Source organism: Notothenia coriiceps, unplaced genomic scaffold, assembly GCF_000735185.1.
Source record: "Notothenia coriiceps isolate Sejong01 unplaced genomic scaffold, NC01 NC01_scaffold00013547, whole genome shotgun sequence".
Taxonomy (NCBI): domain Eukaryota; kingdom Metazoa; phylum Chordata; class Actinopteri; order Perciformes; family Nototheniidae; genus Notothenia; species Notothenia coriiceps.
In genome coordinates this window covers 1,351-16,342 of record NW_011346248.1, presented here as the reverse complement: position 1 = coordinate 16,342, position 14,992 = coordinate 1,351, and the positions used below count along the sequence as shown (strand labels likewise).

The 14,992-nt window shown below is 38.7% G+C and overlaps 1 protein-coding gene across 1 annotated transcript; it reads right to left on the bottom strand.

Moving 5' to 3' along the window:
• Nucleotides 1-4,060: 4,060 nt before the first annotated feature.
• On the bottom strand, nucleotides 4,061-14,048 carry galnt10 (UDP-N-acetyl-alpha-D-galactosamine:polypeptide N-acetylgalactosaminyltransferase 10 (GalNAc-T10); the record flags this gene model as incomplete). Its single annotated transcript, XM_010774086.1, has 4 exons — nucleotides 14,022-14,048; nucleotides 10,325-10,427; nucleotides 7,710-7,848; nucleotides 4,061-4,227 (listed from the first exon to the last, which is right to left on the bottom strand). Coding segments are annotated over exons 1-4 (436 nt in total), but the record flags the coding sequence as incomplete, so codon positions are not given.
• Between the last annotated feature and the right edge of the window lie 944 nt (nucleotides 14,049-14,992).

Below are 14,992 nucleotides of genomic sequence, written 5' to 3'. Positions count from 1 at the left end.
TGACCTCAACCCAATTGAGATGCTGTGGCATGACCTCAAGAGAGCGATTCAAAATCAGCTTTGTAAAGAGGGATGGTCCAAAATTCCTCCTGACCGTTGTGCAGGTCTGATATGCAACTATAGGAAACGTTTGGTTGAGGTTATTGCTGCCAAAGGAGGGTCAACCAGTTATTAAATCCAAGGGTTCACATACTTTTTCCACCCTGCACTGTGAATGTTTACATGGTGTGTTCAATAAAAACATAAAAACATATAATTGTTTGTGTGGTTTTAGCTTAAGCAGACTGTGTTTGTCTATTGTTGTGACTTAGATGAAGATCAGAACACATGTTATGACCAATTTATGCAGAAATCCAGGTAGTTCCAAAGGATTCACATTCTTTTTCTTGCAACTGTACAAGTGCTTAAGAATCAGACATGATGGTCCAAAATGTTCCCACACCACTCCGCTCCTCCGCTCACTTCACTTCAATATACTGCTAATATACATGTTCATTAACAACTAGTTGATGGTTAATTTGTGTACCTTAATATAAAGTTCTACCGAAAATAATTTCTCATCTTGGTAAATGACTGTATAAACCAGAAATTGAACTGAAACTCTGAACCACACTTCACATTCTAATAGATCACTTTTTCTCTACGGCTTTGCAATGCACTTAATATATTATGCAAGGTTTCAAAGCTGAGTATTGATTTGTGGTTTTCTGCAAAGAAGCCGCCGGGATTCTGCTCTGCAACATTGTAATACCAGCGGGTCAGCAAGAGGTGATTAAAGTTTACTTTGTCCTTGTTTCTCTGAAGCCTTAATTACAGCCTGACTTGTATCTTATCAAAGAGCAGTGGCAGAGAGAGGGAGTGTTAGAACAGATGGCTTTCAGAGGTTAAATCTCTCTCCTGCAGCTGTGTAATGTGCTCCCATCCATCGTAACAACACAGGGTCCAGATGCATCCCATGTTTCAGGCGATTTTCACACAACTGAGTTACTCTTTACTCCCCACCCAGGGGGACGTGTGAGGGTAGACGGGAAGTGATGATGTTGGATTTTTCTAGTCTCTTACATATTTGAGAGTGAAACATTATAGGGTTTGTTTCATTGTTTAAAAGCTCTAAACGAGAGCATATACAATAGAGCTGATATTTTATATGGGTGGTATATTTTGTGACCTATTGATAGGAAGATGTCTTCTTTACCCAAGGATATATCTACAGATGTGAATCTAATATGTAAATATATTTCACTGGTCCTTTTTCTTTACATTCATCCTTATTCTTTTTCCTTTAGCCAATGATTTCAGTGTGCAGGTACTCCTTAAATGGGAATTTCACATTGATAGTAAGTCATTTGAGATATAGTGTCTATATAGTATATGTTTAGTGTATGTATCACTGGTTTAAAACATGTATGGAAATGATACTATGCTATTGTAAATCTATTTTAGGCATTTTTTGTTTCCACACCACTGAGCAGCGGGAGAGTTTGGTCTCCGAGCTCTGATGGGTGTTAACCTCTAAATGAGTCTGAGGCAGCGGAACATCTCATTACCGTGGAGACGAGAGGTAAACACATCCTTCAACGAGGGACCGTGACAGAGAGCACTAATTAACAAGGAATTAAACACTTTCTTCAGAGGGCTGGTGAAGGGAGAGTGAAAAAGGAGACAAATCTAGGCACACAAACACCCACACAAACACACACAGAAACACAACGCTATGCAACAATGGACAATAGATGTTTACTGCAAAGAGCTGCCGAAGAGCCACAGACAAACAAAAGTAAAGCCACACATGCTCACAAGGGTGGACCAGAGCGGATCACAAAGCAGTAGACATCTTCTTTTTTTTTAAGATATGAATTCATTTTTATCATTCCATTGATAACTGGGGAGCCATCATTAAATGACGACTTCCTTTCCTCAGCAACTAAAAAGGGATACAAACAATCATGTACTCTTCTAGGTAAAAACATGTACCGGTATCTATTTTCTGAATGACTCAATTGAATGTGCATTTTTTATTCAACAATTCAGCCTTTTCTGCAGCTTGTGATTGGCCAAGTTCCCTTAAGATGTTGAGCAACAAATGTTAATGTAACTTAAAGAACTTGGAATTTGGGAAATTAGTGTTCTATATTCACTGTCCTAACCAAAGTTCTAACAGCTTGGATTGACTCCTAACATCGTGAGATTCAGGCTTTAGTCTTCACACCATGCAGATAGAAACACACACTACTTAAAAGGCTTGGTAGGGTACTTGTAACTGAGCCTCAACAAACCCCTCACACTTGTTAGTGTACTTGAGTACATCTAAAATAAAGTACTCTTGAATCATATCTGAATAATGAGACTATCTTCTTTTCTTTTTTAAATCTAGTTCAAGGAAACTGATTCATGGAAAGTGTTTGTAATATAGGGATTGTGGATTGAATACCATATCAGTCAAGTGGTGAAGCATTATAGCCTAAAGCAGGTACAATGCATATGAGCCGCCAAGTCTCTTCTTTCTTCGCTTGGGTGAGAGAAAGATTTAAGGCCGATTAAATGTACTTTAGGTCGAAGCTAGGGTATTGTGTGGCCTGTCAGAGAGCTCAATAAAATAGATTCACTGCAGGGCAGAGAGATATGTCCAAGCATTATTTAACATTTAACATTGGGCTTCTATAGAAATGACCACAGAAACTTTGGAAACAGATTTTTGATACATGTGTTGCTTGAGGTTGTTGTATATACCATCAGGCAAAATACTGTACTGATACTACTTTTTTTAGCTGCAAAAATGTCTCACATAGTCCTCAGATAAAGTGTGCAGTTTCTAAACCGAGCGAGCCCTAATAGTTGGTAAAGCTGACTCATTAAAACATGCCTCATTTAAAGTAAGCTGCTCAGTAGATAATCTTACATAACTCTTCTCTACACCTGATTGGATAATTGCACCACTCACTGGATTAGTCTTGGGTAAGAATGCTGCCTGCTACCATGACATTTGTTCTCTAAATTAAGCTCAGAAGGATATTTTGGGGTATCAGACATAAATACACATTGAGGTTGCAGATGGAGTGTAGATGTTATATATAATATTATAAATATTAAGCTTAAGTAGTTATTTACAAGCTACAGGTTGCAGAAAGAGAGTATCAGCATGTCAAATGAAGCTTAGACGTTTCCAATTGTCCACTGATCAATGTAGTTTACAACTCAGGGGTTTAGTCTGTTTCATTATGGATGGTTTTTGTTTCTAGAGACAAATCTTGAACAAATTAGGATGGCTTTGTAAGGCTGAGAGTAAGGATGTCAGACAGACTGAAAATGTTCTAAAAGCCTATTGGTTGAAGAGATAGTGTTTCAGAAGTGCATGAGGAGTCAGAGGATGTTTGAAGGCCATCATCTGAGCCCTTTGCCAAGTGGTTATTGATTCTTTGCTGCTGATCGATAACTTTTCTTCTGTTATTCGGCTTGGAAACTCTCTCAGCCCCCTGATAGATGGAGAGCTATCTCACCTGTCAGCACAGTCAGGAATACATATGAGATCCTCTGACTAGAAACTGGAAAAAGAGCCAATGCTACACACAGAGGCTTTTGGATGCCTCAGATCGTTCAATTGACAGATACCACTGTTCTTCTGCCAGTGTATTGCCTTTACTCTTCTAAGGTTAACACATCTCACTTATCGCATTAATATAATTGAACATAATGAGAAAAGTGTACAGAAGACCCTAATGGAAACCCAGCGATACCCTCTACTGTACATTGTTTCACTGAATCATCTTTAATCTTTAGTCACACCAAGATCCACTATCTTCAGTCCCTCAAATAAATATATGTTCATATCTAAATCCAGTACCACAAATATATCTGCACACAATAACCCATAATAACATGCTCAGGTCATGGGCCTCATGAAACCCTGTGTAATTTCAACACTTTCAACCATAAGTGTGGAATCAAAAATCGATGTCATAGCTGTTCAAATATCCATTACACAAAGAAAGAAGTGACATAAATCAACCTCTTTTTCTAGTCTGAGGAGATGTTATCTGTAATGTGTGTGTGTCTTCTGTACCTTTGTCGCTGAAGTCGTCGACCAGGATGATCTCCGCGATGAGCTGTGGAGGAGAGCGGTTGAGCACGCTGTGAACGGTCCTCAGCAGCGACGACCAGCCTTCGTTATGGAACGGGATGATGATACTGGTGTTGGGCAGCTTCTCTGCATACAGCTTTGGTTTACAGCTGCAAACAGGAAAAGTGAAAAAAATAAAGAAATACCCCCAATGTAATAGGGTGGCCATTTTACTACTATTTCATTTAATTTGTTTTCATTTTTTTCATTTGTTCGGTTCATGGTATGCACAACTTAATGTATAACAATTATTTACAAAACATGTCTCTATAAACACACCATACCCGAAAAGGAGCAGGGAGAGGAAAATAGTCTTATATTACCTGCCGCTTTCTATGAAAATAAAAATAAATAGGAATAGATGGTCTGTCCTTCATATTTTCATATTCACCGCCAATCATAACGGTATCGAAGGAAAATAAGAGAAACACAAAAAAACGTAAAAAAAAAACAACTTAGTTCCCACTTGACAGTTAACGGAACAAACAAAAAAACAACATCAACATCTCCATGTTTTATTAATCCACCTTATTAAGAGAAGGAAGCAACTTCATTCACACCCTCATCATGCAATCGACTGCTCAGCGGATGCCAGGTCAGTGAGGTGACATATGGATTCAGTGCTCAGATGAATGTGTTTGAGAAGGCTGATACACAGCAGCTCTACTCAGCTTTCTAAAATCCACAAGCAATCTTCTCTGAAACCGTTATTCAATCTATTTTTTCTATCATTTAGCTATTACAGTGAAAATTGTATTCGCTCGCCTCTCGAAGAGATGATAACAAAATAAATAATGAAAGAGCCCATTTGGTTTTATAAATTAAACACATTTTGGTTTTGGTACCAAATTGTATCTTGTTATTATATTACTATTATACAACCAAAATAATGTAGATAATACATTAATAATAAAACAGATGATCGACATCTTGAAAGCAGAAGCAAAGGAAAATATTGCTCCACATGGATACAACCACACAAGTCTCCTGTAATAATGATGATTTGAAGATATTGTGATCATGGCATTGTCTCCTGCCAGAACATATAAAAGGTAATGCAAACAACAAATCCCCTTTTAAAACATGATGCCTGAGTAATTGTTGATGACATGGATATGCATGATATTTGGTTAGGTCTGGACAAACATAATGACTGGGATAGGGATCACAGTGTTGTTGAAATAACAAATTCATCCTTTGTTATCATAATTAAAAGAAACCAATATTGACAGTTGAGAGAGATATTAAGTGGGTTTTAGTCTGGCTCGTTGTTCTTCAGATCTGGACTTTGAGGCACTTTAACAACATATCATTACTTCTACCTTTGCTAAGGGCCAATGGTGCATTCACATGCTCCTCAGGTGGATGCATTTCCTGAATTGCAACGTTGTTTCCCCAATTCATAAGCCTTAAATAGTCACGTGGAAACATCATAGATGACAAAAAATAGATGTGTGGTATTGGTCAATGTGTTAAAAAAAAACTAAAAATTAAACTATAATTTGAGTGTCCGCCCTGTGTTTCAGATATGCTCCAAATTGTAATGTGTTCTTCCTTAGTCCATGCTACACCCTTCGACAAAGTTTCATGAAAATAGGGCCTGTCTTTTTCCTTCAATCCTGCTGAAAGACAATGCAACAGCGATAAATAACCAAGCTATAACTCTAACCTCCTTCCTTGGGCCAGGTTAATATTATAAAATACTAATAGTAAAACAGGGATTAAATAGGTCATTAGGTGGAAGCAACAACTTTAAGTCAGCACAATTGAGCTCAGTGCCGCTTGTGCATTGAGGCCATCAGAAGCTGCTTTTATTTGATTATTTGCAGCACATACAGCGGGTATCAGTTGCCGTAGTTGTTAACATGTGCTCGGATGACAGGTTACAGCGATCACCTTGTACGCGGTGATTGTAGCGAGCGGCGGGACGCCTGCAAAGGAGCTAATCATGGAGAGAGAGTTATGGCCCCTCGCTGACAGAGAGAGAGAGAGAGAGAGAGAGAGAGAGAGAGAGAGAGAGAGAGAGCGTGTGTAGTGAACTGTGTCAGTCGATCAATGTCCTTGTTGAACATCGGCCTGCGTGTTATTCATTCAAATATGAACGCTGGGAGAAAGGCAGAGGGAGTGATAGGTAGGCAGCAGGCTGGTGACTCTTAACAAACCCTGTCCAATTCCACAGGGGACAGAGAGTGTGTGTGTTTGGCTGTGTGTGTGTGCTTCAATTAAATCTTGTCAGAGTGCAGAAATCGAATGTGTCACTCGCAGGTCTGGGACTTGCTGCCTCGGAGGCACTGACAACATGCCAATCAACAAGAGGCAGACGCCTGCAGGGCACACAGGGTGAAGGAATTTCTGGCGGGGGGGGGTTGGGTAGAGCAGGTGTGTCCATGTGATTGGTCACAGGAGAGAGAGAAGTGTCTGGCAACCAGATGGACGTCCTTAACACCATTTACATGCAACAAATGAAATTACAGGCTAAGGCAGGACTATGATTATAGCAGTTGTCACATAAACACTTGCACAGATAATGACTGTGGAGAAGGACCTGACTTAGTTGAGTCATCTGAAGGCTTGGTTTGACTTGAGATATAACAACAACATTATTGAACATTATTTTAGAAATGTGTCTAGAATGACCTTGTGTTGTAAAGAAAAAATGATTTGTAAACAACAGGCTTGATCGTGGTTAAATATAAATAACTCTAATAATAGCTTTGAACATTTTAGGAAATGCTGTGTCATTGTAAAGAGCAGCATGTAGAGACCTGAGGGACTTGGATCTGAACTTGCAATATGCAAAAAAAATGTAAGACTTGCCCCAAAATATGTGCGTGTATGAGTTTTCAAAATGAGTTAATTAAATAAGACACTTAACCACCATAAAACCAGGATTAACATTATCTCATGCATATATATCAGTCAGCTTTGGAACTAAATTACGAGCCGGATAAACAAAACACGCACTTCAAAGGATTTGTTATATAAATCTGAATACCTACCAGCACAGAAAGTTACAGCAAGAGTCTAGGAAAACCTGATTTCTAAACACTGAAGTTAAATGAAATAATGGGAATGGTCAAAAGCCAGATGATAGTCCTTGTCAGGCGAAATAAAAACACTTTGATTAAAGGCCTTCCTCAATGCCATTGTGGGATTGAATGTGAGCACATGATTCACAGGTGTCTGATTATATTCTGGCTTCAAAATCCCAAACTTTAAAAATACTTTCTGCCATAGCAGTAATCCTTTACAAATACTGCACCAAACATTCTCTCCACCACCTGCTGTTCCCATGAAGATAAATACACAGGCGAATCTAAAGAACTCACAACAACTTCCCTATGTCACTGAATAAAGTGCAATGTTGATATAAAACAAAACAACACATCGATATATCACACCATCAGGTAATCAAAGCCATACTTTTGATTATGACAGTATTCATTTCAGAGCCTTTTGACATTTCACCATCAAGCCAATACACTTACATTCATTGTCTACTGTACATTGTAAGCTCCTCGATGTGTTTTAAGAGTGTTTTGATACATTTACGGGAATGCACACAGACTCAACACACTGATACAGGACTCACTTTGGATGGCGGATGTCAGGGACGGATCGATTGAGGGAGATCCGGTCGCTGATGTAAATGTTGAATCCGTTCTCCCTGTAGGCCTGGTCGACCCGGTCAGTTTCTGTCAGAGGAAACGGCTTCCCCTGTTCACCGTTACCTGCAGCAAAAACATACATATGATCAGTAAAAAGAAGACTCTTTATAAGGCATCCTAGACACATGCATATGGAGTCAAAGACAACTTCAAATGAATGATTACATACTAGGTACGAATGTTAAATTGAGATACAATAACTACAATTTTGGCTGCATTTAAATATTTACTAAACATTGTGTCTGTTTTACACAATCCTTAAAGCATGCTGAACCTTCAAATTCTATGTCTATTGAGACAAAATCTTTATTTAAAAAAAAGAAACTAGCTATATTTATAAAATACATCTAAATTATTGCAGTATTCAAGCACAGCCATTTTTATATTTTTCTTGATGAATCAATGTGTGGAGTCTGTTCTACGAAATGTCAGAAAATAGTAAAAATAGAAGGTTCCCAATTCCAAAATGGACAGTTTAATGACTAAGAACATCAGCAAAATCTTCTGATTTGGAGGCAAAATGACGAATCAATAAAATATATAGGAATACGTTTTCAGTCCATTGAGTAATTCATTAAAGGTAGGGTAGGTAAGAATGGAGAAACCAGCTCGAGTGCGCTAGAATTTGAAATTACGCAGCCGAAAAACATCTGCCTCTTCCTTCAGACTTCCTTACAGAGCCCCTCCTCCAACACACACGAACGCGTACATGACCAATGAGGGCACGAGATAAGTTTGTGCAGTTATTTTAGCCGGGCCGGCTCAGATGATTGGTCGGGCTTTTTACAGCGCCACGGCTTCCACAGATACATTTTGTTTATGTATTTATTGTCAAAGCATTTATTATATTCATTGCTATCGGGATGTTAAGAGCATTCCATGGAATATAACAAAAAGTGTTTCTGAAGAGAATTACCTACCCCACCTTTAATCAACTTATCATTTAGCCCAAGACAGTCAATACAAATCCATGATGTATACAATCTTAATATACAAAGTATATAACACTTAGTTAGACATGTAAACAAAGCATGTCATTTATCACTCCCCAACAACCCTTTTCCACACAAACATTTAGAAATCTGTGCTCACTTCAGGAGTGCATCAAATTATGCCGTGCTGCATGTTTCATTAGCCACTCATCAATGCACTCCACACAAACACACAGAGATGCATGCATAGAGGCTAATCTATAGTCAGGGGAAAGCATCAAATTAAATTGAGCTGCCTTGTTCCATTAGGCATAAATGATCGGCCTGCATTCCTGAAGGTAATAACTGTGGAAAATAACTCCTCACTTTAATGGCTCATTTCGGAGATAAACACTTCTACTTAACATTGTGCTTTTCCCTGCATTATAAACTTGTTACATAGATCACTTAAATGGTGTTTTCTATTCTTATGCATATATACCCTGAATTTTTTTTTGATAATTATGTTCTTCCAGAGTTTTTGTAGGGCAATGCACATTAGAAACTTTAAGACTTGGCTTATTATATGGCTTATTATAGGTTGAATATTGAGACACTTGCTTTCTCTTTTTGTATGTCTGCCTCTCCTTGCGGCTAAAATATTCAAACTCAGGCTCGTCATGTGCCTTTCTCTGTTGAATGTTCAAGCAAAATATGATCCTCACATTCCTACTTCATACTCCTCAAAAGGTTCAGAGAATGTCTACTGACGTAAAGTCAATAATGATTAGTGATTCACTTTTCAAGTGATTTCAATGAAACAGAGGCTCTAAGACAATATAATAAGGATGTATTGAATCTTGAGAAACACATTTAGGGGTTTCTTTGTTAAGTTCAATTGGATATGACACATGGTAGTGAATTCAAAACACATCCTTATTACAGCGTAGAACCTGCACACTGCAGGGAAAGGGAAATCCCTAAAAAGCATGAAATGGCCCCTTTAATCTTTTCTGCTGATCCTCCGGGAGACCATGTCCATACAAGCAGTTAAAGTACTTAAACTGCAAGTTATTAACGCGTTTCCTTTCATATGTCAAGTGTTTTTTTAAGTTTCTTTACAACTCTGTCATCTCTTGATGTGCCTTTCACCGCCCAATTACAGGTCTTATTGTCTTAGACAACTTGGCAATCTCTCAGAAATCCAGTGACTTTGCTTCTTAAGTACCAGCTAATACCATATAAAGGGAAGTTAAATCTGTTGCATTTGTAACAAAGAGGCAAAGGTATGTTTCCCACTCAAGCCCTAAGACTGGATCAATGCTTATTTTAGAAGATTAACTGTGTTTAATTATGAACTAAGAACTGTAATCTCAGCCTTGATTCCCACTGACTCACAGAGACGAATAAAGGAAAGGGAAAAGACTGCTGAAAAAACAGTGCTGAATTGTGTGTGTGTGTGTGTGTGTGTGTGTGTGTGTGTGTGTGTGTGTGTGTGTGTGTGTGTGTGTGTGTGTGTGTGTGTGTGTGTGTGTGTGTGTGTGTGTGTTTGTTCTGAAACACAGCAGATGTTCTCAACAAAACGTGCCCAAACTAAACAGCAGCGTCAGCACAGAGTTCGGACCTACCTGAGCGAGCAGCATCCCTCATCATCGCTTCGTAGTCGTGCCAGTCTGTCCGCCGCACACCATCAATTCCCACCTGAGCAACCTTTCTCATCTGGTTCAACCCCTTTAAGGCAAGAGAGAAAGAAATACAAACCAATAAAACTTCCATCAACTCTTCTTTTAGCTGCAGTGTCTGAAAATATAATCAACCACAACATGTTGATGGATCACACAAAAGCTCTTCATCTCATTACCTGGAAATCAAGAGTTTCTCCCAAAAGAGCTTGAGCACCATTAAGGAGAACTTGATTAATTGAAGTAGAAGTCAAGATGTTCTGCTTTTCTATCGAAGGTTTCCACACACACACACACACACACACACACACACACACACACACACACACACACACACACACACACACACACACACACACACACACACACAAATAAAAACCTTCTAATATATTACCAGGGTTCAATAAAAAAATGTTTTTCCTATAATGCTAGCAAATTAAATATAGTAATGTCAGCTGTGCATCTCCTTCCCTTCACTCCACTGCTGCCACAACATGGACAATGCACTGCACTCCCATATATATATAATTGCATATGTACAAATTCAAGAATATGTAATGCAAATGTAATTACATGCTGGAAACATGAAATTGCTCTTAGCAACAGCTGAGTTTGAGAGGCAGTGATGACTGACAGACAGGCCGAATTTAATGAGCCGGTGAAGGCATTTAAAATAAAGCGCTTCAACACCACAGCCATTTAAGTTTAATTCAATTTGTGGGCAGTATCTGTTTTTTTTGTGCCACCTCTTAATTAGCTCAGAATAATTAATTGCAAATGATTATGATTGATGGTGTAAGCGATGTGGGGAATTCTGATTGATTTGTAGGAGGAGGTCAGTGAACTGGAACCGCCAACACTGCCTTTCTGTGGAAAGGATCATCATAGAGGCTTATTTAACATTGATGTGTGTCTGCAATATTTGGGTTAAAATGTGAATCTGAGGTTGTCATAAGTTCCTGTTTCTGCTTAGTTTTGTTCTTTAACAAGTAAAATATCTGTATACTTGTCCCACAATTACATCACTTTTTCTCCTCTTTTTGCTTCATATTTCATGCATCTGTGCATTTCTTACTAGAAGGAAATGAGTGTGCCACAACATGTAGAGGACTTTGCAAAGAACAAACCACCAGGGAATCTCACTCCCAGGAAAGAAACAGTTTTAATCACTCAATTCTAATACATAGGAAATGAAAATGGACACAACATGAACCCAGCATTCTAGTGGAACACCCATTTCCTTCCCAACATACAGGCACATTTGTTTGAATTAAAATGATTGTATTACAATGGAATTACGCTAGTTTTGAATTGCAGTAGTGCAAGGTCAAATGCATTGCTGCAGAAACTAAGCTTGAACTGTGCACATACAATGAGGCCAACGGACAAGAATGTAATTTGTTCAACACAAATCTTAAAAGTAACTGTTTTCAGTAAGCGCCTAGAAACACACTGTAATTCACCTGCCCATCACCAGACAGCAGACAGACAAAGTGAACTGAAGATAGTGAACATCTAAAAGCTAAAGAGCTAGATATGTGTATTCCTCTTGCAACCCTAATTGGAGGCGTGACGTTTCAAGACTGTCTGTCCGCCTGATTTTTTCTTGTAAAGGTCATATTTCAGGAACGCTTCCAATTTGGATACATTTCCAATTCGACTGAAAGATGACCCGAGTAGAATATGATGTTACGGTAGAATATCAAAGTGCACTCTGACCTCACAAAACCCTTTTCTTTGAAACTTAAAAATGTATACAGTGTGCTCAATATGGCAACAGCAGTCATGTATGATATAATTAAATTATAAAGTGATGATTCTGTGTACAGATATGGAGGCAAACGGAAGCTATATTGATAGGGGAGGAATACAGTGGAGCTTGAATTGATAGTGGAGGTTGCTCGGGAGTTGGTGGAGACCAAATCCAAGCTTAAAGGACAGCTAATATTTGATTCATTAACTGGGAACAAAAATGACTCCAGTCATTTTGCTGCTGCCAATATTTAATCATAATACTAATTACACATTGATATGAAGTTTACTTTGTATCCAATTTCTTGTTTGAGGGTTTTCAGTTATTGCTGCTTTTTTATGTTTGTCAATTGTTTAAAAGATACAAGCAAACCCACCAGCAAGTCTAGCCAGTATTTCTCTTTTGTATCACAGTCGCTCACCTGCTGCCACCTCACTAAACAAAACCCCCAGGGTTGCCTGACCCTTCCTCATCCACTACAACACCTGAAAAAGATCCAATTCAACTGGCAAGGCAGGTGGGGTAGATTTCAAATAATGAAGGGAATCTACACCGCTGGGGGTCTGTATTGTGCAGTAACAACCACAAAACCGATACCTTCCTCATGAAAGCTGGTGTGAGTGGCACTGGTATTGTAAACAAAGAAAAAAAGGACAATAAATACAGTCATCTTTCTTCTTCTCTTTATGTTGCTTCATTTGCCTTCCTGCTGTGTGCTCTGCCACTACCTTCCTAATGGCCATCATTACAGAGACGTGGCTTCATGCTGCCACAAACAATTTCTGTTTTTTTCTGCTCTGGGCACTTTTCTACTCCATCAATATTCAAGGTGCAGCATAAATGTGCTAATAGGGCATGACAAGAGCTACACCAGAAGCCATGCAGCCCATGTTTTATCCATCAACCATTCAATCATCAATTACAAAGCCTGGTGTCATATAAAAGACAGGCAGAAATGGAAATGACTTTGTCAAGCAAAACATTCAGCTTACAGGACAAAAAGAGAGAGCAGAAGAGAATGAGGAGGACATAGGTCGGTTTCACCTGCATGAGTGATCACTAATTAACTTCTATGTAGCCTTTTATGGGTCTATTCATCTAATGTTTGCTGCTCAGACAATATCTGTCCCTGGGTGAAGATAAACGCTACGAGTTCCACTTTGAGTAGTGTGTGTGTGTGTGTGTGTGTGTGTGTGTGTGTGTGTGTGTGTGTGTGTGTGTGTGTGTGTGTGTGTGTGTGTGTGTGTGTGTGTGTGTGTGTGTGTGTGTTTAAGCACCATGAACAGAGGCATAGTTATAGGGCTCTGTTATATTTTTACAATGCAGTTGAACATTTCCTAATTCATCCCCGAGACAACAACATTGCATCCATAGCTTTTTATTATTTGTATTTTTACTCTATAGCGCTATGCAGCAAGCTTAACACACTGGCTTGTCTTCTGGTGAGACCAAAAGGTATTGTAAAAATGAGTTATTACAGTAACAAAGAAACGGGTTGCAAAGGTAATGAAATAGCTGTAAAATAATTCACCCAAACTGTAATGCAGAATGTATTCATCAGTTGCATTTGCAGCAGATAACCTCCACAGCCTGCTTGGTTTTACTTATAGTGCAAAACACAAAGCCTATTGTTTCGAAACTTTAAATAAAAATCTTCCATAAATATCACTACACTGCAGATGTACAACATTGTACGCTTTGAATCTATTTAATCAAATATTGTTCTACTTCATTTCTTACCTGCTTATTTGGTGCCACCCCCCACTACTCTCTGAAAATATCGCACATGTTGCACCTGACTAGACTTGAAAAGGTCTTCAGCACATCGAAAACAATGAGACTGCACCACAATGAAGGAAAATGTCATGGCATTAACCCCTGAGGTATCACCTTTTCTGCAAAGAGTTGCCTCGTCATGCTTTCTAGCAGTGGCTCACTTTTCACTGGATGTACTAAGGCACAAGGGAAAACCTTTTCTCCATATAAGTGAGTGACAGCAAATGAACAAAAGGCCAGTCACCTCTGAGGTCTCGGTTGTAACTGTTGAGCTTTCTCTAAGAACAAGAAAAAGAAAAACCAAGGAGGTTAAAATGTCAGATTGTGGTTGCTATCCAGTCTCCATTTGCTTTGTGTTGTCTCCGTTTGAAAACACCCTGCTACACCTTTTTCTCAATCGTTGCATTGTTTGTATTGATGTAATATATTAGCTATGCTTTTCAGGCTGTTTTGATGCCTCCAGGGGAAAACATGATTACATTGCCAAGTCAATTATTTACAGTAAATGTATGAACTAGTTGGTTGTACTGTATTTGTAATATTGGTATTAGCATTACAACTACATTATCATTTGTAGGGCTGCCCCCCGATTAGTCGACCAAAGGTTAGTCGGCCAAAGAGTCTTTGGTCGGTCAAGATTTAATTGGTCGTTGGTCGCAGAAAAAAAATTGAGAAAAAAAACAACAAAAAAAACACGGAAACAGGAGGTGACAGTCAGTCACTTGTTTTCACGTCAGATAAGCTGATAGTTTTAACCATGTCAGGCGTAAAATCAAGAGCTTGGGAGCATTTCGAAAAAGTAACTGACAACCCGAAGAAGGTGATATGCAAACTTTGCAAGCAAATATTCTCCTATCATTCATCAACTACAAACATGACTTATCACCTGAAACATGTAAGTACCGTTCAAGCCATTAAAATATTGACGCTCTAAAAAGCCTGTTAGATAAAATGTATTGTCATATTATATGGGCTATTAGGCTTAGTGTAAACTTAAATTAATGTGCATTTCTCTCAATAGGCTCATCCACTATACGTTGATAGGGCCACCGCATCTACCTCAACTTCATCTTCGCAGCCGCCAT